Below are 22600 nucleotides of genomic sequence, written 5' to 3'. Positions count from 1 at the left end.
CCCCAAGGCCCAAAAATCCCCCAACTCCCCCTAAACCCCCCCAAGGCCCCAACCCTCCCCCAAGACCCCCAAAACCCCCAACCCCGCTAACCCCCCTCAATCTCCCTCAACCCCCCCACGACCCCCAACTCGCCCCAAAGCCCTCCCGAGAGCCCCCAAACCCCCGGCCCGCAGCCTCCGGCCTCGCCTCGGCCTCCTCGGCCTCGCTGCTGCGCTCCGCTCTCCTCCTCCGAGAAGTTGCTGTCGTCGCTGTCCGACATGGCGGCGCCGCGGGGGGGTCGGCGGACGCGATGGGGGCCCCGGGGGGAGGCCGGGTGGCGGAGGGCGGCACCCGCCGCTCCCGTCAGGCCCCGGGAGCAGCCGCGGCCCGCCGCCGTTACCGCACGGAGAAACCCCGCTCGGCTCGCTTCGCTCGCGGCTCCGCCTCCGCTTCCGCTCGCAGCTCCGCTTCCCGTCCGGCACCGGTTCGCGGCCTGCTCCCGCCGCTGCGGCCGCCGCGCAGGCCTCGCCGCCTTCCTCTCGCGAGACTTTTTTTCCCCCGTCACGTGACCAGGGCGAGTTCGCGCACGGCGGCCCGGAGGGGCCAAGATAGGGCGGGGCGAAGCGCGCCGTGACGTCACTCGGGGGGGGGCCCGCGACGTCAGAGGGATGCATCTTGCGTCACTTGCGCCTCTTTTGTTTTTTTTTAACCTTTTATTTTTCCGAGAAACTGGCCCCGGAAGGGCGTCCCGTGACGGCGAGAGGAGGAAGCGATGAGCGTTCGGTCACAGCCCAAGTGTTTATTTACCAACCCACCCCCCTCAACAAACCCTACAAACCCCATAAATACCCTAAAAAACTCAACCCACCCCCAAAAAAAACTCTACAAACCCCATAATACCCCTAAAAAACCTCCATCCCCCACACACAGGGCGGGGCAGCCCCAAGGCACCGACCTTAAATAAATAAAGCCATAAAATGGGGGGGGGTGGGGGGGCATCCAGGACCCGCTGGCAACCCCGCCCCAATTAGCACCACGAGATGAGGCCCAGGGCGCGCCCCCCCTTCTGGGGGAGCTGCTAATCCAGCGCCTCCCCCCCAAAAGTGCATGGGGAGGGGTTAAAAGGGGGCCCCCCTTCACCTGAGAGGTACAAAGGGTGCCGTGAGGGGGCCCCTCACAGCGGTTTTTCCCCCCCAAAAAGAAAACATGGGGTGGGGCATCCCCCCCCCATACTCAGAGGGGTCCCCATGGCCACGGGGACATCACTCGCCACCGAGATGCGGTCGCAAGACAGGGAGGCGGCGGGGGCTGCTGGGGGGGGGCCCATGGCCGTCACCCCCCCACTCCCCCACGTAACGGGGCCGGGGCCGGCTGGAGCGGGGGGGGCCGTGGAGGAAGTGGCAGCGGGGGCCGTAGGGGCAGGAGCCGCAGCGCAGGAAGGTGCTGCAGGGCTGCGTCCGGTACTTGGGGTGGCGCCGGAGCCCCGCAGCTCGCCGGGGCCGTGGGCGAACTGGCAGCGGGCACCGTAACGGCAGCGGCGGTGGCGGCGAAGGGGCGGCCACAGCTCCGTCTTGTAGAGCGGCGACGGGCGGCGAGCCGGGGGGCGACGGGGAGGCCTCCGGGGACGGGCGAGCGGCGGCGGCGAGGAGAGGAGGAGGAAGGCAGGCTGTGCAGCGACAGCGGCGGCGAGGGTCCCCGGGGGGGTGGCGACGGCAGGGACGGACATAGCGGGGGCGACAGCTGCGATACCAAGGGGGAGGGCAGCGACGGTACCGGGGCAGAGCCCCCCCCGCAGGCTCCAGCTCCCGACCCCAAGGTCAAGGCCGCCAGCACCAGCTCCAGGGCGGCCGCCCCCAGGGGCCCGCTGGCCGGCTCAAGCCGGGGGGGGGCCATGGTGCCGTGGGGGGAAGCCGGGCGGGTGGGGGGCACTGGTCGCCCGCCCGGGGCGCTGAGGGAGCGCAGGAGGCGGCCCCAGGTCTGGCGGGGGCCCCATGGGGAGCGGGGGGGCCGGGGGGGGCTCCGGGGACGGCTGGCGGGGGGGCTGCGCACCGAATGAGAGCCTGGGACAGAGAAGGGACACGGTGGGGGTGGGGTGGCAGGGACCGGGGGGGGGGTGTCACAGAGGTCTCGGGGGGGGGGTCCCGGAGGGGTTTGGAGATCCAGGGGGTCCGAATTGTACCGAGAGGGGGTCCAGGGGGCACCGTCCACACCGAGGGTGGGGCTCAGAGGTCCCGGGGGGCACCGGTATAATGCGGGGGACTCGGGGGAGGAACTGGAGGTCCCGGGGGAGGGTCGGAGGTCCCAGCCGTACCGAAGGGGGGGTCCCGGAGGTCTGGGGGTGGTCAGATGTCGCGAGTGGGGACCGAGCGTACTGGAGGAGTTTGGAGGTCCCGGGGGACACCGGCCGTACCGAGGGGGGGTCCCGGGGACAACGAGGGGGGAGTCCCGGGGGGGGAATTAGATGTCCCTGGGGGTCCCGGTAGTACCGGGAGGGGATCGGAGGTCCCGGGAGGTCCCGCACAACGAGGTGGGGGGGGTCGGGGGGGGGTCCCGGTAGTACCGGAGGGGGTCCCGGGGATCCCCCCCAGCGACACCCAGGGAGGTTTACGGGGGGTCCGTACCTGGCGCAGGGCTCCGTGCAGGCCCGGCGGCCGGCGGCGGCCATGTCACCCCGGGAGGGAGGGGGCGGAGGTGGGGGGGTGGGATCTCCGGTGCCGTTCCGCTCGCCGCCGCGCTCCTTTTATGGGCGCCCGTGACGTCAGCGGAGGGGGCGTGGCCGGAAGCCGCCGGGGGGCGTGGCGATGAGCTCACCGGGCGGGGGCCGGTCGCCGGGTCACGCGCAGGGCGCGGCCCCGGCACGGGGAAGGGAGGGGGCGGGGGTGACGTCATCGGGGAAGCCCCGCCCCCTCGGAGGGGTGGGGTGGGGGCGGGGCGGGCTGAGTCACGGTGCCGGGAACAGCGGGGGAGGCCGGGGGGGGCCGGGGGGGAGCCCCCCCACCCATGGGTGGCTCCTGAACGACGGGAGACCCCCACCTGTGGGTGACCCCCCCACGGGGATGGGTGCGTCCCCTACGTGTGCGTGGCCCCCCCGCCTACGGGTGACCCCCCCCCATGCATGGGGGGCCCCCCCACATATGGCTGACCCCCCCCAACTACAAGTGACCCCCCCACCTAGGTGTGACGCCCTGACCTAGGTGTGGACCCCCCACACACACTGCTTGCCCCCCCCCAAAAAAAACCCTCACGACACCCGCTGCTCCCACATCCACCTTTATTCCCCCACATGGGGGGGCTCCCCAACTCCCTTGCCCCCCCCAGTACCCCTCTGCCCCCCCCCACCTCCCCCAGCGGCCTCTCTAGGGCCCCCCGGGGGGGGGCAGCTTGCCGGTGATCTTGTTGGCCCCCTCCAGCAGGGCGTTGTGGATGTCCTTGGCGCCGGCGATCTGCGCCTTGATGAGGGGCAGGTACTGGGTGTAGGGGAGCTCTCGCCCGCCCCCCCCTCGCCCTTGGGTGCCGCCGGCACCAGGGCGGGCGCGTGAGTGGCGCTGCTCGAAGCTCTGCGAGAGGCACTCGTGGGCCAGCGCTGGGGACGAAGGGGGATGGGGGGTCACCGGCGGGGGAGCCGGGGACAACGGGCTGGGAGGCGGTTAATTGGGGCGGGGGGATAGAGGGGGAATGGGGTGGAAGGAGGGGGTGAGGATGGCACAGCGGGTGTCACCGAGGTGTGGGGGTGTCCCCAAGGTGCGAGGGTGTCCCCGAGGTGGGGGGCGGTGTCCCCGAGGTCAGGGGGTGTCCCTGAGGTGGGGGTGTCCCCGAGGTCAGTGGGTGTCCCGAGGTGTGGAGGTGTCCCCGACATGCGGGGGGTGTCCCCGAGGTGGGGGGGTGGCGGACGGGGAGGCACTCACAAGCAGAGCTCGAGCTGGTCACACAGGCGTAGAACTCCTCAAGGCTCTTGTCGAAGCGCTGCAGGGCTCCATCGGCGCTTTTCCTGCGGCGGGGGGGTACACGGTGACGGTCACCCCCCCGGTGCCCCCCTGGGTATCACCCCCCCCACCCCAGTGTCCCCCCCATCATCGCTTGGGTGGCACTGGGGGGCTGTGGGGGGAACTGGGAGGCACTGGGTCAGCGCAGGAGGGTGCTGCGGGGCTCTCGGGGGGCTCTCGGGGGGCTCGGGGGTTGGATTTGAGGGGATGCAGCCCCCCCCCGGACTGGGGGGCACTCACTGCCCGTTGTCGATGTTGGAGTTCTGCACCAGGTTCTGCGCCGCCACCTTCATCAGCGTCTGGGGGGGCAAAAAGGGGCTCGGGGAGGGGCAAAAGGGGCTCACGGGGGGGACGGGACCCCCAGGACCCCCCCAAACCCCCCCAACTGGCACCCCCCAGAGTCCCACAGCCACCGCCCGCAAGGGGCAGGCCGCGCCCATAGGGACGGCAGGCCACGCCCCTTTTCGACAGCAGGCCCCGCCCTCCCTTAGCAACAGCCCAACTCTGCTGCGTCAGGCCCCGCCCTCCCGCCGCCAGGCCCCGCCCTCCACCGAAACCAGACCACGCCCCCTCCAGCCTGCAGGCCCCTCCCTCCCCAACGCCAAACCCCGCCCCTTTCGGCGGCAGGCCCCGCCCCTTTCGGCGGCAGGCCCCCGCCCACCTGCAGGCTCTCCTTCAGCTGGGGGATGAGCAGCCGGAAGCGCTGCACGGGGTCGAAGTCCTGCGCCTGCGCAGCCGCCACCTGCGCCGGTAACGGCGGCCCGGGCCCCGCCCCCTGCGCCGGCCCCGCCCCCGCCGCGAGCGGCGGCGCAGGCGCACTGGGAGGCCCCGGCCCCGGCCCCGGCCCCGGCGGCGGCGGCTGCTGCGGGGGCGCCGCCATGTTCCCGTCTCTCCTTCCGCTTCCGCTCGGGAAGTGACGTCACGGCGGGGGGGCCTTCCCGGCGCGGGCCGCGGCTGCCCCCGGCGGTGCCTGCGCAGGGCCGGGCCCCGCCATGGCTCCCACCATCCAGACGCAGGCGCAGCGGGAGGAGCCGGGCCACAGGTACGGCGCGGCCCGTGACGTCAGGGCCGTGACGTCACGGGGGCCCCGCCGTGACGTCACGCCCCCCCCCTTGTCCCCCCCACAGGCCCAGCTCCCACCGGACGCTGCCGGAGAGGTGGGGGAGGGGCTCCGGGACCACGGGGGGGGGGCCTGGGGGGGGCTGCGGGGGGGAGGGCTCGGGGGGGCTCGCAGGGTCCTGGGGGGGGCTGCAGGGGCGGGGGGGGCCTGGGGGGCGTCCGGGGTCTCGGGGAGGGGTCTGAAGGGGCCTGGGGGAGGTCCATGGGGTCGGGGGGGGGGAGCACGGAGTCCTGGGGGGGTCCATAGGGTCCTGGGGGGCACAGGGTCCTTGGGGGGGGTCCATAAGGTCCTAAGGGGCCGAAGGGTCCTGGGGGGGGAGCTGCGGGTGTGGGGGGGGTCTCAGGGTCCTGGGGGGGACCATAGGGTCCGGGGGAGTCCCTAGTATCTGGGGGGTGGTCTGTAGGGTCTGGGGGTCACGGGGTGCTGGGGGGGGTCCCCAGGGTCCGGGGGGGGTCCCCAGGATCCTGGGGGGGGTCCGCAGCGTCGCGGCCTCCCCCCCGACCGCGGTGCGTGCAGGTCGGGCGTGGTGTGCCGGGTGAAATACTGCAACAGCCTCCCCGACATCCCCTTCGACCCCAAGTTCATCACCTACCCCTTCGACCAGAACCGGTACGAGCGGCTCGGGGGGGGGGGGGGGGTTCTCTGCCCGGTACTGGGGGGGGACACCGATGTGTGCTCCGTGCCCCCCCCAGGTTCGTGCAGTACAAGGCCACGTCGCTGGAGAAGCAGCACAAGCACGACCTGCTCACCGAGCCCGACCTGGGCGTCACCATCGACCTCATCAACCCCGACACCTACCGCATCGACCCCAGCGGTGGGCCTGGAGTTCAGGGGGGGCACTCCCAAAAAAGGGTGTTTTTCTGGGGGGGGGGGACACAACGACAGCACCCCGATTTTTCTCCGTTCAGTGCTCCTGGACCCAGCGGATGAGAAGCTGCTGGAGGAGGAGATCCAGGCGCCCACCAGCTCCAAGAGGTAATGGGGACCCCACAGCACCGGGGGGGGGGGGGGGCTCAGGGCTTCCCCCCAAATCTTTCGGAGGGGGTCTGGGGGGGGCTACATCACCCCGTGTCCCCCCCCCCCCAGGTCGCAGCAGCACGCCAAGGTGGTGCCATGGATGCGCAAGACCGAGTACATCTCCACCGAGTTCAACCGCTACGGCGTGTCCAACGAGAAGCCCGAGGTCAAGTGAGTCTTAGGGGGGGCCGAGGGGCAGGGCGCACCCCCTGACCCCCCCCGAACCCCCCTGCTGCTGTGCACCCCCCCCCCAGGATTGGCGTCTCGGTGAAGCAGCAGTTCACGGAGGAGGAGATCTACAAGGACCGCGACAGCCAAATCGCCGCCATCGAGAAAACCTTCGAAGACGCCCAGAAAGCGGTGGGGAACTGGGGAGGGGGGGGGGGGGGCACGTTGGGGACCCCCCCTCCCCGAATTTGGGGGCTGAGGGCCCCACCGCCTGTGTGTTCCCCCCCCTCAGATCACGCAGCACTACAGCAAGCCCCGCGTCACGCCGGTCGAGGTGATGCCCGTGTTCCCCGACTTCAAGGTAGGGATACGGGGGTCCCCGGTGTCGGGGCGGTGGATTTTGGGGTGGGGGTAGGTTTATCATGTCCCCCCCCCTTTTATTTTGTCCCCCGCCCCCCCAAAGATGTGGATCAACCCCTGCGCCCAAGTCATCTTCGACTCGGACCCGGCGCCAAAGGACACGAGCGGCCCCGCGGCGCTGGAGATGATGTCCCAGGCCATGATCAGGTGGGGCATGGGCACACGACAAGGGGGGGGGGGGACACGGCAAGGGGGGGGGACACACACGAAGCCCCCCCCCGGCACCGCTGTTAACCCCTTGCTGCCCACAGGGGGATGATGGACGAGGAGGGGAACCAGTTCGTGGCCTATTTCCTGCCGGTGGAGGAGACGCTGCGCAAGCGCAAGCGGGACCAGGAGGAGGAGATGGACTACGCCCCCGAGGATGTGTACGGTGGGGGGCACAGGGCCGGGGGGGGTACAGGGCTGGGGGGCCTCACAGCAAGGGGGGGCCCTACAGAGCCCCCCCAGGGCTGTGGCAGACAAACCGAGGGGGTGCTGTAGGTTTTTGAGGGAGGCAGAAACAAAAATCGAGCGGTTTGGCAGCGGGGACGTGGATTTGAGGAGGGCCCCCCCCCCCCCCCCAATTTTTATTGCCCCCCCCCTTGCCCCCCAGGTACGACTACAAGATCGCCCGGGAGTACAACTGGAACGTGAAGAACAAAGCCAGCAAGGGCTACGAGGAGAATTACTTCTTCATCTTCCGCGAGGGCGACGGCGTCTACTACAACGAGCTGGAGACCAGGTGAGGGCCGGGGGGGGGCAGGAGGGGCTGGGACCCCGAAAAAAAAAACGGGGGGGGGGGGGCCTGACCCTCCCCCGGCTTCCCCCAGGGTGCGGCTGAGCAAGCGGCGGGCGCGGGCCGGGGTGCAGTCGGGCACCAACGCGGTGCTGGTGGTCAAACACCGCGACATGAACGAGAAGGAGCTGGAGGCGCAGGTGAGCCCCCCCACATCTTTTGGGGACCCCCCCGGCCTTTTGGGGACCTCCCCGCCTTCCGTGCCCCCCCGGGGTGCAGCTGAGCCCCCCCTGCCCCGGCAGGAGGCCCGGCGGGCGCAGCTGGAGAACCACGAGCCCGAGGAGGAGGAGGAGGAGGAGATGGAGGCTGAAAAGGAGGCGCCAGGCTCCGGTAAGCGGAGGTTTTGGGGGGGGGGGGGGGGGGGGACCGTCCTGCTGCGCCCCCCCCGTTAAACGTGTTCCCCCCCCCTCCAGACGAGGAGCGGGAGAAGGGCAGTGAGAGCGAGGGGGCTGGGAGCGGCGAGGAGGAGGAGGAGGCCGAAGGCTCTGGCGGCGGCAGCAGCAGCGAGCAGGGGGGGTCGGCGCGCAGCGAGGATGAGGCCGAAGATGAAGACGAGGAGGAGGAGGAGGAGGGGGGGGCCGGGGGGGGGGCACGCCGGGGGGGCAGCGCTGCCGCACGCGCCGCCCGCGACCAGGAGGAGATCTTCGGCAGCGACGACGACGAGGAGGAGGAGGAGGAGGACGAGGAGGAGGAAGAGGAGGAAGAGTCGGAGGGGGGGGGCAGCGAGGGGGGGGCGCCCCCCCGCAGCCCCCGCCTCAGCCCCAGCGAGGCCTCGGAGGACGAGAGCGCGAGCGAGGCGTCCGACTCCTCCAGCGACTGAGGGCGGGGGGGCCTGGGTGGAAAAGAGTTGTGGTTTTTTATTTTGGGTGGAAAAAGGCAAGGTTTGGGTGGTTTTTGGATTTTTCTCTTTAATAACGTAGTCATGGTTACCAGCCATAGTCATAACAAAAGTTATTCATAATAAAATGTATCTAAAATAACGCTTCTATCTCCAGGGCCGCGGCGCTACGGGTACAAAGGGGGGGGGCTGTACCGACCGGGGGGGGCCCCCCCTTCCCGGGGCATCGACGTGTACCTAAATCTGGGGGGGGTGTCACCCCCCAACCCCCCCAAAAACGGGCACAGGGGGGCTGTCACCCCCCAACCCCCCCCCCAAAAAAACGGGCGGGGGGGGACACGGTGATGTGCAGCCCCCCCCCATGTGTCCCCCCCTCCCCAGCTTTGTGTTTTGTTTTTTTTTTGCCGGGGCAAATAATATTAATATAATAATAATAATAATAATAAAGAAAGGAAGGAAAAAACAACAACAAAAACAAAAAAGGGGATTATTAAAAAAAAAAGTTAAACGAAACCCGGCCGGGAGAGCCCCGCCCCCGCGCGCAGCCCCTGTAGTGTTCACACGCGTGCCCCCCCCCCCCGGCAAAGTCATCGGCCCCCCCCGGGAGCCCCTCGATCGCTGGGGGGGGGGGGGGGTTCGGTGCGCCCCCTCCTCAGCCGGTGCAGGGGGGGGTGCCCCCGTTCCCCCCCCTCCTCCCCCAGGACGCTCGGGTTAGGGTGGGGGAGGGCTGGGGGGGGCACGGTCACAGCAGGGGGGGGCAAAGACGGGCGCGAAGCCCCCGCGGTGGGGGGGGGCGGCGTCAGATGGTCGAGGTCTTGTCTGTGCCGTCTGCGGGGGCAAACAGGGGGGGTCAGGGGGGGCGGGAGGCTCTTGCCCCCCCTCAGAAGCTCCCCCTGAAGCCCCCACCCCAAAAAAACCCCGCCCCCCTGCGCCCCCCCCGCTCACCCCCCAGCGCGTGCTCCGTCATGCTCAGGCACAGCGACTCCAGCGTGGGGTTGATCTCCAGGTCGGTGCCGGGGAGGGGGCACTCTGCGGGGGGGGGGGAGGGCAGGAAGAAAAGGGTTGGGGGGGCGCAGGGCTTTGCTTCCTTGCCCTGTCTCCCCCCCCCCGACCCCCCCGGACTTACCCTGGGGGAAGGCGAGCAGGGCCTGGGGCGAGGTGTGGACGGGCAGCGAGTGGGTGCGCTGCACCGCGCTGCGGCTCCCCGGGGCGCCCCCGGCCCCCCCGCTGCCGAACCACAGGCTCTGGGGGGGGGGGTAAATAATTTATTTTGGGGGGGTTGGTGGTGAGGAGCCCCCCCCTCAAAAGGCCCCTCAAGACAGACCCCGACACCCAGGGGCTCCCCCTCCTCCCTGAGCAGCCCCCCCCCAAAAGAACCCCGAGTTTCCCAAGGACACCTCCACCACCCCTAGGCCCCCCCCCCCCGCTAGGACCCCTCCCCATTTACCCCAAATCCAGCCCCCCCCTCCCCCCCCCATTACAACCGTGCCGAGACCCCCCCCAATTACCCCAATACTGGAGCCCTCCCCCATCACCCCCCCGACCCCAAAACTGCAGCCCCCCCACCCTCTAACCCCACCCCCCCCCCCGCCCCCCCAAAAGCCCCCAAACCACCCCCCCCCCCCAAAAATCCGTCGCCCTCACCCACCTGGCGGCCCTGGGTGCCGAGGGGGGGGGCGCCGAGGGGGGGCCGTGGGGCCGGGGCCCCCCCGGCAGGGCCCAGCAGCCCCAGGCGGGCGGGGGGCAGCGCGCGGGGGGGCAACGCAAAGGGGCGCTGCCCCCGCCGCCCCCCCGCCCCCCCCACAGAGCCAGCTATGGGGAGTGAGTTGGAGCCGAAGGCCCAGCTGGGGGGAGGGGGGACGGGGGAGAATAAAAGGGGGGGGTCAGGACAGCGCCAGCACCCCGAAATCTCCCCCCCACCCACTTTTGGGGGGGGGCCCCAGAGCCCCCCAGGGTGGAAATGGGGTGCCCCAAAGCCTTCGGGGGGGGCAAAGGGGAAGGAGGGGAGCAGGAAAATGGCCTGAGACCCCCCCCAAAATGGGGGGGGGGCAAGGAGGACAACGAGGGTCCCTGAGGGCGGGTGGGGGACATGGGGGGGTGCCACGTTCAAGGGGGGGGGGTCCCAGGCTCGGGGTGGGGGGGGTCACCTAAGCGCAAATCCAGCCCTGGGGGTTCCCAAGGGGAGCGAACGCAGCACCAAGGGGGACAAATTGGGGTGGGTGTGGGGGGGGTGAATGAGGCAGGGGGGGTGTCAAAGGCCGCCCCCCCCCCCAGGAGTCCCCGTGTGCCCCCCCACGCCCACCTACCCTTTGGGGGGCCGGTAGCCCGGGCCCTCGAGCGGCACCTTCTTGGGGAAGGCGCGGAGCAGCTTCAGGACCTGCTGCTTCCAGGAGAGGAGCCTCTTCTTCTGCGTCTCTGTGAACGCCTGGCGAAGGGGGGGGGGGCAGCGTTTTTTGGGGTCCCACCCCCCCAAAAAAAATAAAACAAACCTTAAAGCGCCGCCCCCCCGGCTCAGCCCTACCTCGTGGCTCAGGCACTTCTCGAGGAGCTGGAGGTAACTCGTGATGTTCTCCTCGTCCGGCCGCGACACCAGCAGCTGGGTGCACACTACGGGGGGGTCAGGGCACCGCCTGCGTCCCCCCCCCAAAAAAAAACAGGCTGCCCCCCCCCAAAAGGGACAGGGTGCCCCCCCGCAGCCTCACCTTTGCCCATGACCCGGGTGAACTGCCCCGGGATGTCCCCGTCGGGGACCGGGGCCGCGGGGGCCTCGGCGTCGGCGGCCGGGTGGGGGGCGAAGGCGTCGGCAGCCCCCGGGGGGGCCCCGTCGGGGGTGCCGTTGGCGGGGGGGGCCGGGGGGGGGCCGGAAAGCCTTGATGGGCGTCACCATGATCTGCTGCAGCTCCTGCAGCGCCGTCCACAGGTTGCCCCCCTCCAGGATGTCCTGCGGGGACCGCCGAGGCAGGTCGTTGTCACGCGGCAGGGGGGGGGGACGGGACGGGACACAAAAGGACCGGGTCAGAGCCGCCCCCCCCCAGCCCTGGGTACGGGGGGGGGGGGGGGGGGGGCGGGGGGGGGGGGGCCGCACCTTCTCCAGCGCCTTGAGGACGCTCTGGCGCTCCCGCAGCTTCTGGATGCTGAGGGCGATCTTGTGCCGCGCGCCCTTGGTGACGTTCTGGGGGGGGGGGGGGGGGACACAGAGGAGAGATGGGCAGGGGGGCATCCCCAGCCTTTTTCGGGGGGGGGGGGAACACACTGGGGACAGCGCCGCCCCCGCTCACCTGCGACTCGAGGTGGTGCTCGGTCAGCGTCATCATCTCCTCGTAGGTCATCTGCGAGAAGAGCGCCGCGTACTTGTGCAGCCGCAGGCTCTTCAGCCACGAGGGGACGTCTGGGGGGGGCACAAAACGGGGGGGGGGGCGGCGAGGCGATGCCTCGCCGCCCCCCCCGCAGGTCCCCCCTTCCCCAGGGACCCCGCCCCAAACCTTTCATGCCGCTGCCGTCCTCCTGGAAGGTGTTGCGGCCGCCGGCGGGCTCCTCGGTCTGCTCGCTGCCCGACGAGGCCACGCTGCTCTGCGGCGAGAGGGGCGCGTGGTCGCCGAAGGGGGCGCGGGGGGGGCCCGGCTCCTCGCCCCCCCCCGGCCACTCGCCGCCGCCCCCCTGGGGGCTGCCGGGCACCAGCGACAGGGAGCGCTTCAGCGGGCTGGGGTGCAGCTGGCAGGGCAGCGCTGCGGGGAGGGGGACGGTGGGGTCCGGCCCTGCTTTCTGCCCCCCCGCAAAGATTTCCAGGCCCCCCCAACCTGCTTCCCCCCCCCCCAACCTGCTTCCCCCCCCCCAACCTCCTGCGCCCACTCCTTATCCCCTTGTGGCCCCCTTTTGGCCCCCAGTGCCCCCCCCACTCCCTATGCCCCCCCAGATCATCCCCGCTCCCCAAGACCCCTCCTCAGACATACGGGTGACCCCCCCGACCCCCACATCCCCTCTGACCTCCCCCCCCCCCTCTGACGCCCCCACACCCCCTCGGGCCCCCCTCCTGCCCCCCACGGCCCCCCCCTTTCCCCTGTCCCCCCCCCCTCACCCCACTCACCCGTGCCCCCCAGCCCATTACCGCCGCCGGGGGGGTGGAACGGGGGGTGCCCGTTCTCCCGGGGGGCCGCCTCGGGCCAGGGCGGCCCGATTTCGGGGGGCCCGTGCTCGGGCCAGTCGTGGGGGGCGCGGCGGGGCGGGGGGGGCGCGGCGTCAGGGGCGGGGGGGCGGCCGCGGAGGCGGCGGCGGCGCTGCTGCCGCCGGGGGGGGGGCGCCGCCGGCCAAACGCTCCTCCAGGTGGCCCAGCCAGAGGGCCAGGGCGCTGCGGTCGTCCAGGGTGGTGGCGGGGTGGATGAGGGCGTAGGAGAGCAGCTGGCGGCTCTCCTCCACGCACCGGTTGCTCTCGATGGCGTAGGCCAGCACCTTCTGCAGCCGCTTCATGTACTCGGCCTTGGCGGCGGCGTTGCCCGGCTGCAGCAGCGGGAGGTGGGCCAGCAGCAGGGCCACCGCCGCCTCCGCCGGCTCCTGCGGCCACTGGCTGATGGCGGCTGCGGGGGAGGGAGAGGGGAAGGGGTGAGGGGGCGGAAACCGGCCTGGAGCGGGGCGGAAAGGTCCCCAGAAAGCAGCGGGAGGAGAAATCCTGAAGGCCGTGGGGAGCCCTCTCGGAGGGCGCGGGACGCGAAGCACAGCCCCAAAGCCGTGCCCGAGCCCCGCGGGGAGGTCCCCGGGGGTAAGCGGGGCCGGTCAGGCGGGGCGCAGGGACCCTGCCGGGGGCAGAGGCCATCGGGGAACGGGGCTGAAATCATGGTGAAAAGCCCCCCAGAGAGCAGCAGCAGGAGAAATCCTAAAACCCACAGGCAGCCCCCGCCCCAAACCACGCACGGAGCCCCTCGGCGGGGCCAGGACGCGAAGCACAGCCCCAAAGCCGTGCCCGAGCCCCCCGGGGAGGTCCCCGGGGGTAACCGGGGCCGGTCGGCGGGGCGCAGTGGCCCGTGGGGGGCCGCTCACCGGCGCTGTTGGCCTCGGCCTCGAGGAGGTGGATGTCGGCGCAGTCGGCCAGCGAGTGCTCGAGGCAGAGCTGCAGGAAGCGCGCCTGGGTGCGGGTGACGCGCTTGAGCAGCGAGAGCAGCGCCACGGTCTGCTCGCACTCGTTCCAGCCCTTGAACCAACCGGCCACGATCCCCACCTGGTCCCGGAACATCATGGCGCCGCCGGGGCACCGGGACGGGGGGCGAGGGGGGGGAGACGCGGAGCCGGCCGGGCCCCCCCCTCACATGGCGCCGGCGCGGGAGCCGCGGCGGGGCCCGGGGAAGCGCTCGGCGGCCCCCGGGGCCGGGGCGGGCATGAGGGGGGCGGGAGGCCCCGACGGCTCCGGCCGGGTCCCGGCGGCGTCGCCGTGCAGCCGCGAGAGCCCCGGAGGTCCCTGCGCAGAGAGGAGAGAGCGGCGGTTACCGGGGGGGTGGGGGTGGGGCACCGGGGATGGGGACAGGAACCCCCCCGTGGGGAATGGGGACCCCGATCCCGGTGGGAATAGGGACCGGGAACCCCCGGGTTGGGACCGGGGATCCCCCGCGGTCAGCACGGGACCCCCACCCCTGGGGAACAAGGACCTGGCCCCCCCTTTGGGAATGGGGACCCCGATCCCGGTGAGCACGGGAACGCCCCCCGGTGGGACCGGGGACCCCCCCAGTGGGAATGGGGACCGAGGACCCCCCCGTGAGCACAGGGACCCCCCGGTTGGGAACGGGGACCGGGAGCCCCCCCCGGTGGACACAAGGACCCCCACCCCCGGGGAACGAGGACCGGGGACCCCCGGTTGGGAACGGGAACCCCCCCCCCCGGTGAGCACGGGAACGCCCCCCGGTGGGAAGGAGAACCGGGACCCCCCGCTTGGGCCCATGCCCCCCCCCCCAGCGGGCACGGGGACTCCAGCGCGCCGCGGGGGGCCCCCGGCTCAGCCCCCCCCAGCACCGCCAGGGGGGGTACGCGGGGGCAGGCCGGGCCCGGGGGCACCGGGCGGCGGCTCCCGGTGAGGGAGAAGCGAAGGCCCCGAAGGGGGGCCCGGTCCTGGAGGGGGGGGCGGCCGAGAGCCGCGGGGGCCGCCCCGGGACCGGGGGCCGCGGGGAGGGGCGCGGGGAGGGAACCGGGGCCTGGAACCGGGGCCTAGGCCCGGGCCCGCCCTCACCGGGCCCGCACTCACCGCCGCCGTCGCCGCCGCGTCAACGTCAGCACGCACGGTGCGTCACCGCGCCCCCCCCCCCCGCGCACGCGCCGGACGCCGCGCGCCCCCCCCTCCTCCAGTACTACCCAATGGGAAGCGGCCGCCGCCTCGCCGCCCCGCCCCCGGCTTCCCGATTGGGCGGCGGGGCTGCCAGTGGGATGGAGGGGCGGGGTTGCGCTGGGGAGGGCACGCCCCCCTCGCGCAGGCCTCGCCTCCGCGTCTGGTTCGCCCTGAGCGGGGCGGGGGGACGGGGGGCGTGGTCTGTGAGGGGGCGTGGTCACAGTGTGCGGGGGCGGGGCCTGCGAGGGCGGGGCCGGGCCGGGCGGGAGGCGGGCGAGGCGGTGGCGGGAGGGGCGGGGCTTCGATGTGGGCGTGGCTTACTGTGGGCGGAGCTTCGCAGGGGGCGGAGCCTGGGGCCGGAGCGGAGCCGTCGCCCCGGTGCCGGTGTCCCCGCGCACCCCCCCCCCCCCCCCCCCCCCCGGTTCCCTCCTGCCCCCTCCCAGCCCCGATCGTTCTCCGGCTCCGCTGCAGGGGAACGGCCCCGCCCCGGCTGCGGCTCCGAGCTCCGGGCACCGGGAACCGCGGAGACCCCCCCCCGGTACCGGCATCGCCCCCCCGGTACCGGCATCCACCCCCCCCCGGTACCGGGCCCCCCTCCCCGACACCAGCAACCCCCCCCGGTACCGGAACCTTCCCCCCGGTACCAGAACCCCCCGGTGCCACCCATGGGCCCCCGGTGGGGCGAGGCCTGAGCGGTTCCCGGCCCCCCCCCCCCCCCGGCCCGCCCCGGGAGCCGCGATGGGAGCGGCCGTGGGCTGAGCCCCCTGCAGGTACCGGGGGGGCACCGGGAGGGGGGCGGGGGGGGGAGGGGAGGGGGATGGGGGGGATGGGCGGGACTGGGCCGGGCTGGGTGGGACTGGGCCTTGCTGGGATGTGCTGGGATGTGCTGGGCCTTATTGGGCCTTGCTGGGATGTACTGGGCCTTACTGGGGTATGCTGGACCTTACTGGGATGTGCTGGGCCTTGTTGGGCCTTATTGGGCCGTGCTGGGATGTACTGGGCCTTACTGGGGTATGCTGGACCTTACTGGGATGTACTGGGCCTTATTGGGCCTTATTGGGCCGTGCTGGGATGTACTGGGCCTTACTGGGGTATGCTGGACCTTACTGGGATGTGCTGGGCCTTATTGGGCCTTATTGGGCCTTGCTGGGATGTACTGGGATGTGCTGGTCCTTACTGGGCCTTGCTGAGCCTTACTGGGCTGTGCTGGGATGTACTGGGCTATACTGGGCCACGCTGGGCTGTGCTGGGATGTACTGGGCTGTACTGAGCCTTACTGGGCTATACTGAATCTTGCTGGGCTATACAGGGCCTTACTGGGCCTAATTGGGCTGTACTGGGCATTGCTGAACTGTACTGAGCCTTACAGGGCAGTACTGGGCTATACTGGGTCTTACTGGGCTGTGCTGGGCTATACTGGGCCTTACAGGGCTGTGCTGAACCTTACTGGGCTGTGCTGGGCCATACTGGGCTGTACTGAGCCTTACAGGGCTCTGCTGGGCTGTACTGGGCCTTGCTGAGCTATTCTGGGCCTTACTGGGCTGCAGTGGTTTCTGCTGGGCTGCACTGGGCTGCACTGGCCCTTACTGGATGGTACTGGACAGTGTTGGGCTATGCTGGGCCCTACTGGGTTGTAGTGAGCCTTACTGGGCCGTGCTGGGCTGTGTTGGGCCTTACTGGGTGGTACTGGGATGTACTGGGCTGTGCTGGACCTTACTGGATGGTACTGGGTTGGGCTGGGTTGTGTTGAGCTTTACTGGGTTGTACAGGTCTATACTGGGTTGTGCTGGACCTAACTGGGCTGTACTGGGTTGTACTGGGCTGTGCTGAGCCTTACTGGGTTGGACTGGGCCATACCGGACTGTGCTGGCCTGTACTGGGTCATGCTGGGCTGTACTGGCCCATACTGGGATGTATTGGAATGTACTGGGCTTTACTGGGTTTATACTGGGGCAGTTTATATTGGCGTGTGCTGGTCCATCATGGCCCCTTCCGGTTTGTACTGGGCTGTACTGGGCCATTCTGCACTATACTGGGCTGTGCTGGGTCATACTGGCCCATACTGGCTTATACTGGGCCATGCGTGGTTGTGCTTGTGGTAACTCTTACTGGGCCATACTGGGCTGGTCTCTACTGGGCCACGCTGGAATGTACTATGCGTTGCCGAACCGTACTGGTTAGTACTGGGCTGTGCTGGGTCATACTGGGTGCTATTCCAGGCCTTACTGGGCCGTACTGGGGTGTGCAGAGCCGTGCTGGGCTGGACTGGTGCTTACTGGTGCGTACTGGTCCGTACTGGCCCATTCCCTGTCCCTACAGGCCCCACCACGAGCCCCGGACGGGACCGAGATGGAGCCGTGAGAGGAGGTAACGGGGCTGGGGGGGCGCATGCGGGGTCGGGGGGTCACACGTGGGATCATGGGGTCACACACGGGATCGTGGGATCACACATGGGATCACACACGGGATCGTGGGATCACACATGGGATCACACACGGGACCAAGGGATCACACATGGGGTCACACACGGGATCACAAGGATCACACATGGGGTCACACACGGGATCGTGGGATCACACATGGGGTCACACACGGGATCGTGGGATCACACATGGGGTCACACACGGGATCACAAGGATCACACATGGGATCACACACGGGACCAAGGGATCACATACCAGGACTGCACACAGGATCCCAGTGCTGTGCACGGGCTCATGTATGGGATCAGGGGATCGCACGGGATCCGGGGATCGCACACAGGATCTCACAGGATCATGGGGTTGTGTGTGGGATCAGGGGATCATATGGGATCAGGGGACTGCACGCAGGATCACAAGGTTGCACACGGGATCGCACAGGATCATGGGGTTGTACACAGGATCTTGGGGTTGCGCGTGGGATCAGGGGATCGCACGGGATCCGGGGATTGCACACAGGATCTCACAGGATCGTGGGGTTGCGCGTGGGATCAGGGGATCGCACGGGATTGGGGAATAACACAGGAACACACGGGATCATGGGGTTGCGCACGGGATCGGGGGATCGCACGGGATCGGGGGATCACCCCGCGGCCCGATCCTGCCCCCCCGCATCTCGCTTCCGGCCGGCGCCTGACCCCCTCCGTCCCGCAGGCTCCGCCGCCCGCCCCCCGTCCACCGCCCCCCCCCACCCCCGGCGCCGCCGGCGGAGGATGGCGAAGCTGCTGGTGCCGCTGGTGGTGCTGGGGGCGGTGGCGGGGGCCCAGCGCTGCCCCCCCCGCTGCCTGTGCCCGGCGGCCGCCCCCAGCCCCACGCTGCTGTGCGCCCGCACGGGGCTGCTGGCGGTGCCGCCCAGCCTGGACCGCGGGGCGGTGGAGCTGCGCCTGGCCGACAACTTCATCGGGGCCGTGGGGCGCGCCGACTTCGCCAACATGAGCAGCCTGGTGCACCTCACGCTGTCCCGCAACGGGCTGCGGCGCCTGGCGCCCGGCGCCTTCGCCGACCTGCGCGCCCTGCGCGCGCTGCACCTGGACGGCAACCGGCTGCCGGCGCTGAGCGGGGCGCAGCTGCGGGGCCTGGCCAGCCTGCGGCACCTCATCCTGGCCAACAACCAGCTGGCCGCCATCGAGCCCGCCGCCTTCGCCGCCTTCGCCGCCACCGTGGAGGACCTGGACCTGTCGCACAACAACCTGCCGGCGCTGCCCTGGGAGGCGGTGGCCGGCATGGCGAGCCTGGCCACGCTGACGCTCGACCACAACCTGCTGGAGCGCGTCCCCGCCGGCGCCCTGGCTCGCTTGCCGCGCTTGGCCCGCCTGGACCTCACCGCCAACCGGCTGCGGGCGCTGCCGCCGGTGCCGGGCCCGCCGGGCCCCAGCTTGGCGGCAGGCGGCAACCCGCTGCACTGCAACTGCGAGCTGCTGTGGCTGCGGCGCTTGGCGCGGCCGGACGGGCTGGAGAGCTGCGCATCGCCGCCGCCGCTCGCCGGCCGCCTGCTCTGGGCCGTGCCGGAGGAAGAGCTGGCGTGCCGCGCGCCCGCCATCGCCGGGGCGGCCGCCAGCCCGGCCGCCGTGCTGGAGGGGCAGCCGCTGCGCCTGGGCTGCGCCGCCGCCGGGGACCCGCCGCCGGCGCTGCACTGGCTGGGCCCCGACGGGCGGCTGGTGCAGAACGGCTCGCGGCGGGCGCTGGGGGCCGACGGCTCGCTGCAGCTGCGGGTGGCCACGCTGCGGGACCACGGCGCCTTCACCTGCGTGGCTTCCAACGCCGCCGGCGAGGCGGCCGCCCGCGTGCAGGTGGCTGTGCTGCCGCTGCCCGTGCCCCGCCGGGACGGGGACGGCGACGGCGAGGCTCAGCCCGGGCCCGAGCCCTCGGACATGGCCCGCGCCGGCGGCAACGAGTCGCGGCCAGCGGGCGAGCGGCGCATCGTGGCGGCCGAGCTGACGGCCTCCTCGGCGCGCATCCGCTGGCTGCCGCAGCGCCACGTGCCCGGCATCCGCATGTTCCAGATCCAGTACAACAGCTCCCTCGACGACTCCCTCGTCTACAGGTGGGGGCCGCAGGGCATTGCGGGGGGCCGTGGGGCGGTACACGGGGCTGTAGGGCCTTGTGGGGCTGCAGGGCGTGGGGTCTGAGGGCGTTTGCCAACGTTTCATGGTGTCGCCCAGCTGCGCACAGCACCAGGCGGCGTTGCACAAGGCCGCAGGACGTTGCACGGGGCCGTGGGGCGTTGCATGGGGGTGCACAAGGCCGTGGGGTGTTCTGTGGCATCGCGCAGGGCTGTGGGGTGTTGCACAGGACCGTGAGGTGTTGCACAGCGTTGCACGGGACCACAGGGCATTGCACAAGACCCTGCGATGTTGCAGAGCATTGCACAGGACCTTGAGATGTTGCAGGGCACTGCACAGGACCGCAGGGTATTGCTCAGCGGTGCACAGGACAGTGACGTGTTGCAGGGCATTGCACAGGGCCCTGGGGCATTGCACAGGACCCTGTGATGGTGCAGGGCGTTGCACGGGACCTTGAGATGCTGCAGGGCATTGCCCAGGGCAGCGCCCAGCACCGCACACATCCACAGGGCATTGCACCAGATCACAGGGGTGCGCAGGCAGCTCAGGGGCGTTACAGGGAGGGGGGAGCGGGGACCCGCCCGCCCCCCAAACCCACCCAAATCCCGCCGCAGGCTGCTGCCGCCCTCCAGCCGGAGCTTCGTGCTGCGGGACCTGGCGGCGGGGCGCGAGTACGACCTCTGCGTCTCGGCGCTCTACGCCGAAGGCACGGCCACGCCGCCCGCCACCCGTGCCCTGGGCTGCGTCCGCTTCGCCACGGCCGGGGGGAGCCCCGGCTGCACCGCCCCCCGGCCCCATTTCCTGGGGGGCACCGTCATCATCGTCATCGGCGCCGCCATCGCCGCCTCCGTCCTCGTCTTCATCCTCATCCTCACCGCCCGCTACAAGGCCGCCCGCCGCCTGCCCGCAGCCAGCGTCGCCAGCGTCTGCTCCCAGACCAACGGCACCCACAGACCCCCCGAGCCGGAACCGCCACCACCACCGCCGGCCCCCCCGGCACCTCCGGTACTGGCACCCTTGGGTGCTTCCGGGGGTGCCCGGGGGCTTTTTCCCAGCCACAGCTACCCGCGGCGCGCCCGGACTCGGCGGCACGGCTCCCTGCCCCGCCTCGACGCGCCCGACACCCTCCCCACCCTGCGCCCGTCCTTCGGCAGCACCCACTGGATGCTGGAGAGCACCGTCTAAAGGGGGGGGCGGGGGGAGGGCAGCACCCCAGGGTGCTCGAATGCAGCCCGGGGTGCTCCCAAGCACCCTTGGGTGCCTGACTGGGTGCTTGAATGTGCAGGCTGGGGTGCTCCCGAGCACCCTTGGGTGCCTGCTGGGTGCTTGAATGTGCAACCTGGGGTGCTCCCGAGCACCCTTGGGTGCCAGCACACTGCTCCCCCAAACTACCCCCACCCCGGGAGCCTGAACGCAGCCGGCGGTGCCCGTGCACCCCTTGGGTGCGTCCTGGGTGCCTCCCTGCAGCCCCCAGCACCCTTGGGTGCTGCTCCAGGGGGGGTCCCCGCCTGCACCCGTGGGCCTCCCACGCACTCCCCTCATTGGTGTCCTTGTGCCCCCCCTTTCTTCGCCACCCCCCCCCCCCGGGGTTGGGGGCACCCGTATGCAACCCAGCACCCACGCGAGTGCGCCCCGCCACACCAGCGCACCCTGGGACTTATGGGCACGCGTGTGTGCCCGGCCTGCCCCCCCCTTACGCCCCCCTCTTCCCAGTTCCCATCTGTCCCCCCCCCCCGCGGTGCCTTTGGCCGGGCGGCGGCGGCGGCGGGGGGGCCCCGCACACGCCACTGACATGTCTGCACAAATGACACGAGACCCGCAGCCCCCCCCCCCCCTTCTATCTGGCTGGTCTGGATAAACCCGCGGGGGTCGGGCCCCCCCCGCAAATGCCCCTCTCAGCTCTATTTGCCCCCGCCCCAAAAAAAAGCCCCTTCAACCTGCCCACCCAGCCCTATTTGCCCCACCCAGCCCTATTTGTCCTCCCACCACCACCACCCCCGTGACCCCCCCACCCACCAGCCGCCCTCCCCGGGCCCCCCCCCCGGCCCGCCGCAGTGTTTAACACAAGTTTTTACATTAAAAACCTGTGCCCCCCCCGCCCGGGGCCATTAAAACCTTTTGTGTGCGAAGTGCAGCGGGAGCCGCTCTTCTGTAGGGGGGGCGGGTATGAGCTGCTACAAATGCTGCCCCCCCTCCCGGCTGGGGGGGGGCTCGGGGACATTTGGGGGTGCGGGGACACCTGGGGCCTGACCCGGCCTTGTGCCCCCGTCCCTGTGCGTCAGCGGCCCCAAGGGCCCGGCCTTGCCCCCCCCCCCTCGGGTCCCCATGGCTGGGAAGGGCCCAGGTGGACCCAGATCACAGCGGCAGGGGGGGGACACAAGACCTAGGGCCCTTTGGAAAGGGGGGGACACCTGGGGACTTTTTTTGGGGGGGGGGGGGGGGGGGACAGCTGGGGCCCTTCCCAGGGCTGCTGGGGGCCTTGAGCAGATGGGGCTTTTCCCACGGGGGGGCCGCACACCAGGGGGGGGGAGTGGCACCTTGGGGCATCCCCTCCCTCGCCACTGATATATGCAGGTGCCGGCAGCGGGGCCGGGGCCGAGCAGTGATGGCGGTGCTGATGCTGGCGGCGGTGCTGGCGGCGGTGCTGGCGGGGGCCGGGGCCCAGTGCCCGACGCCGGCCGACCTGCGGGTGGTCAACGGCACCCGCATCTGCGCCGAGCTCTTCACCGACGACAGCCCCTACTACGACAAGTGCTGCGGGGGAAAGTCCCTGATTGTGGACTGCGGCGCCGACGTGCCCTACGTGCCCTGGGAGTGGTCGGGCAGCATCTCCTCGCTGGTGGTGGGCACCCGCTGCCAGCTGACCGTCTGGTCCCGCGCCGGCAAGAACGGCAAGATGAAGACGTTCGGGGCGGGCGCGGTGCCACGGCTGCAGGAGGTGCGGCGGGGGCTCTTCAGCAACTGGAACAACGCCATCAGGGGCTACTACTGCCAGTGCAACTGAGGCGGGCGGCGTGGGGGCAGCGCAGGGCGGCACGGGGCACCGTGGGGCAGCAAGAGTCAACACGGATCAACGCTGGCCAAGGCACGCCAACGCAAGTCAACACTGGCCAACACACGTCAACATGAGTCTATGCGAGCCAACGTGGGCCAACACACGTCAACCTTAGTTAGCAGAAGTCAACGCTGGCCAACAAACATCAGCGTGAGGCTACACGAGTCAACAGTGGCCACCGCACGTCACCACGAGTCAACACTGGCCACCGCATGTCAACGTGATTCAACGCGGGCCAACACAAGTCAACACAGGCCACCGCATGTCAACGCAAGTCAGTGCGGGCCACCGCTGATGGAGGTGGGCTGACCCAGCTGTCCCACGCTGCCAGGCCCCCCCTCAAGCCCCCCGACCTCGTCCAGCTCTCAGCACGGCCAATAAAGCCCTGAGGATG

The 22600-nt window shown here is 71.0% G+C and overlaps 5 protein-coding genes across 5 annotated transcripts; 3 read left to right on the top strand and 2 right to left on the bottom strand.

The window, feature by feature from the left end:
• Positions 1-3336: 3336 nt before the first annotated feature.
• Positions 3337-4843, bottom strand: MED29 (mediator complex subunit 29). The gene is given in 7 exon segments (XM_035572312.1): positions 3337-3464; positions 3467-3527; positions 3529-3563; positions 3872-3913; positions 3916-3968; positions 4204-4262; positions 4625-4843. Coding segments are annotated over 7 exon segments (597 nt in total).
• PAF1 (PAF1 homolog, Paf1/RNA polymerase II complex component) lies at positions 4806-8524 on the top strand. The gene is made up of 14 exons (XM_035572302.2): positions 4806-5005; positions 5091-5120; positions 5600-5692; positions 5776-5897; positions 5992-6058; positions 6170-6271; positions 6355-6460; positions 6561-6629; positions 6732-6835; positions 6940-7056; positions 7284-7412; positions 7501-7606; positions 7709-7796; positions 7880-8524. The coding sequence occupies exons 1-14, from the start codon at positions 4956-4958 to the stop codon at positions 8284-8286; spliced, it is 1590 nt and encodes a 529-aa protein (XP_035428195.1). The 5' UTR covers positions 4806-4955; the 3' UTR covers positions 8287-8524.
• A 579-nt stretch (positions 8525-9103) lies between these two features.
• SAMD4B (sterile alpha motif domain containing 4B) lies at positions 9104-13591 on the bottom strand. The gene is given in 14 exon segments (XM_035572303.2): positions 9104-9132; positions 9250-9333; positions 9431-9548; positions 9953-10148; positions 10611-10729; positions 10826-10911; positions 11007-11163; positions 11165-11245; positions 11390-11476; positions 11583-11692; positions 11787-12029; positions 12389-12545; positions 12547-12875; positions 13336-13591. Coding segments are annotated over 14 exon segments (1992 nt in total). The 5' UTR covers positions 13532-13591.
• A 4210-nt stretch (positions 13592-17801) lies between these two features.
• On the top strand, positions 17802-20543 carry LRFN1 (leucine rich repeat and fibronectin type III domain containing 1). Its single transcript, XM_035572304.2, has 2 exons — positions 17802-19132; positions 19766-20543. Exons 1-2 carry the CDS (start codon positions 17802-17804, stop codon positions 20334-20336), a joined length of 1902 nt encoding a protein of 633 aa, XP_035428197.1. The 3' UTR covers positions 20337-20543.
• A 1213-nt stretch (positions 20544-21756) lies between these two features.
• SYCN (syncollin) lies at positions 21757-22479 on the top strand. Its single transcript, XM_035572313.2, has one exon. The coding sequence runs from the start codon at positions 21757-21759 to the stop codon at positions 22153-22155; it is 399 nt and encodes a 132-aa protein (XP_035428206.1). The 3' UTR covers positions 22156-22479.
• Positions 22480-22600: the final 121 nt, after the last annotated feature.

Source organism: Cygnus atratus, unplaced genomic scaffold (assembly GCF_013377495.2).
Source record: "Cygnus atratus isolate AKBS03 ecotype Queensland, Australia unplaced genomic scaffold, CAtr_DNAZoo_HiC_assembly HiC_scaffold_41, whole genome shotgun sequence".
NCBI classification, from domain to species: Eukaryota; Metazoa; Chordata; class Aves; order Anseriformes; family Anatidae; genus Cygnus; species Cygnus atratus.
Note: the sequence above shows the minus strand (reverse complement) of the source record. Positions and strands in the feature narration are given on the sequence as shown.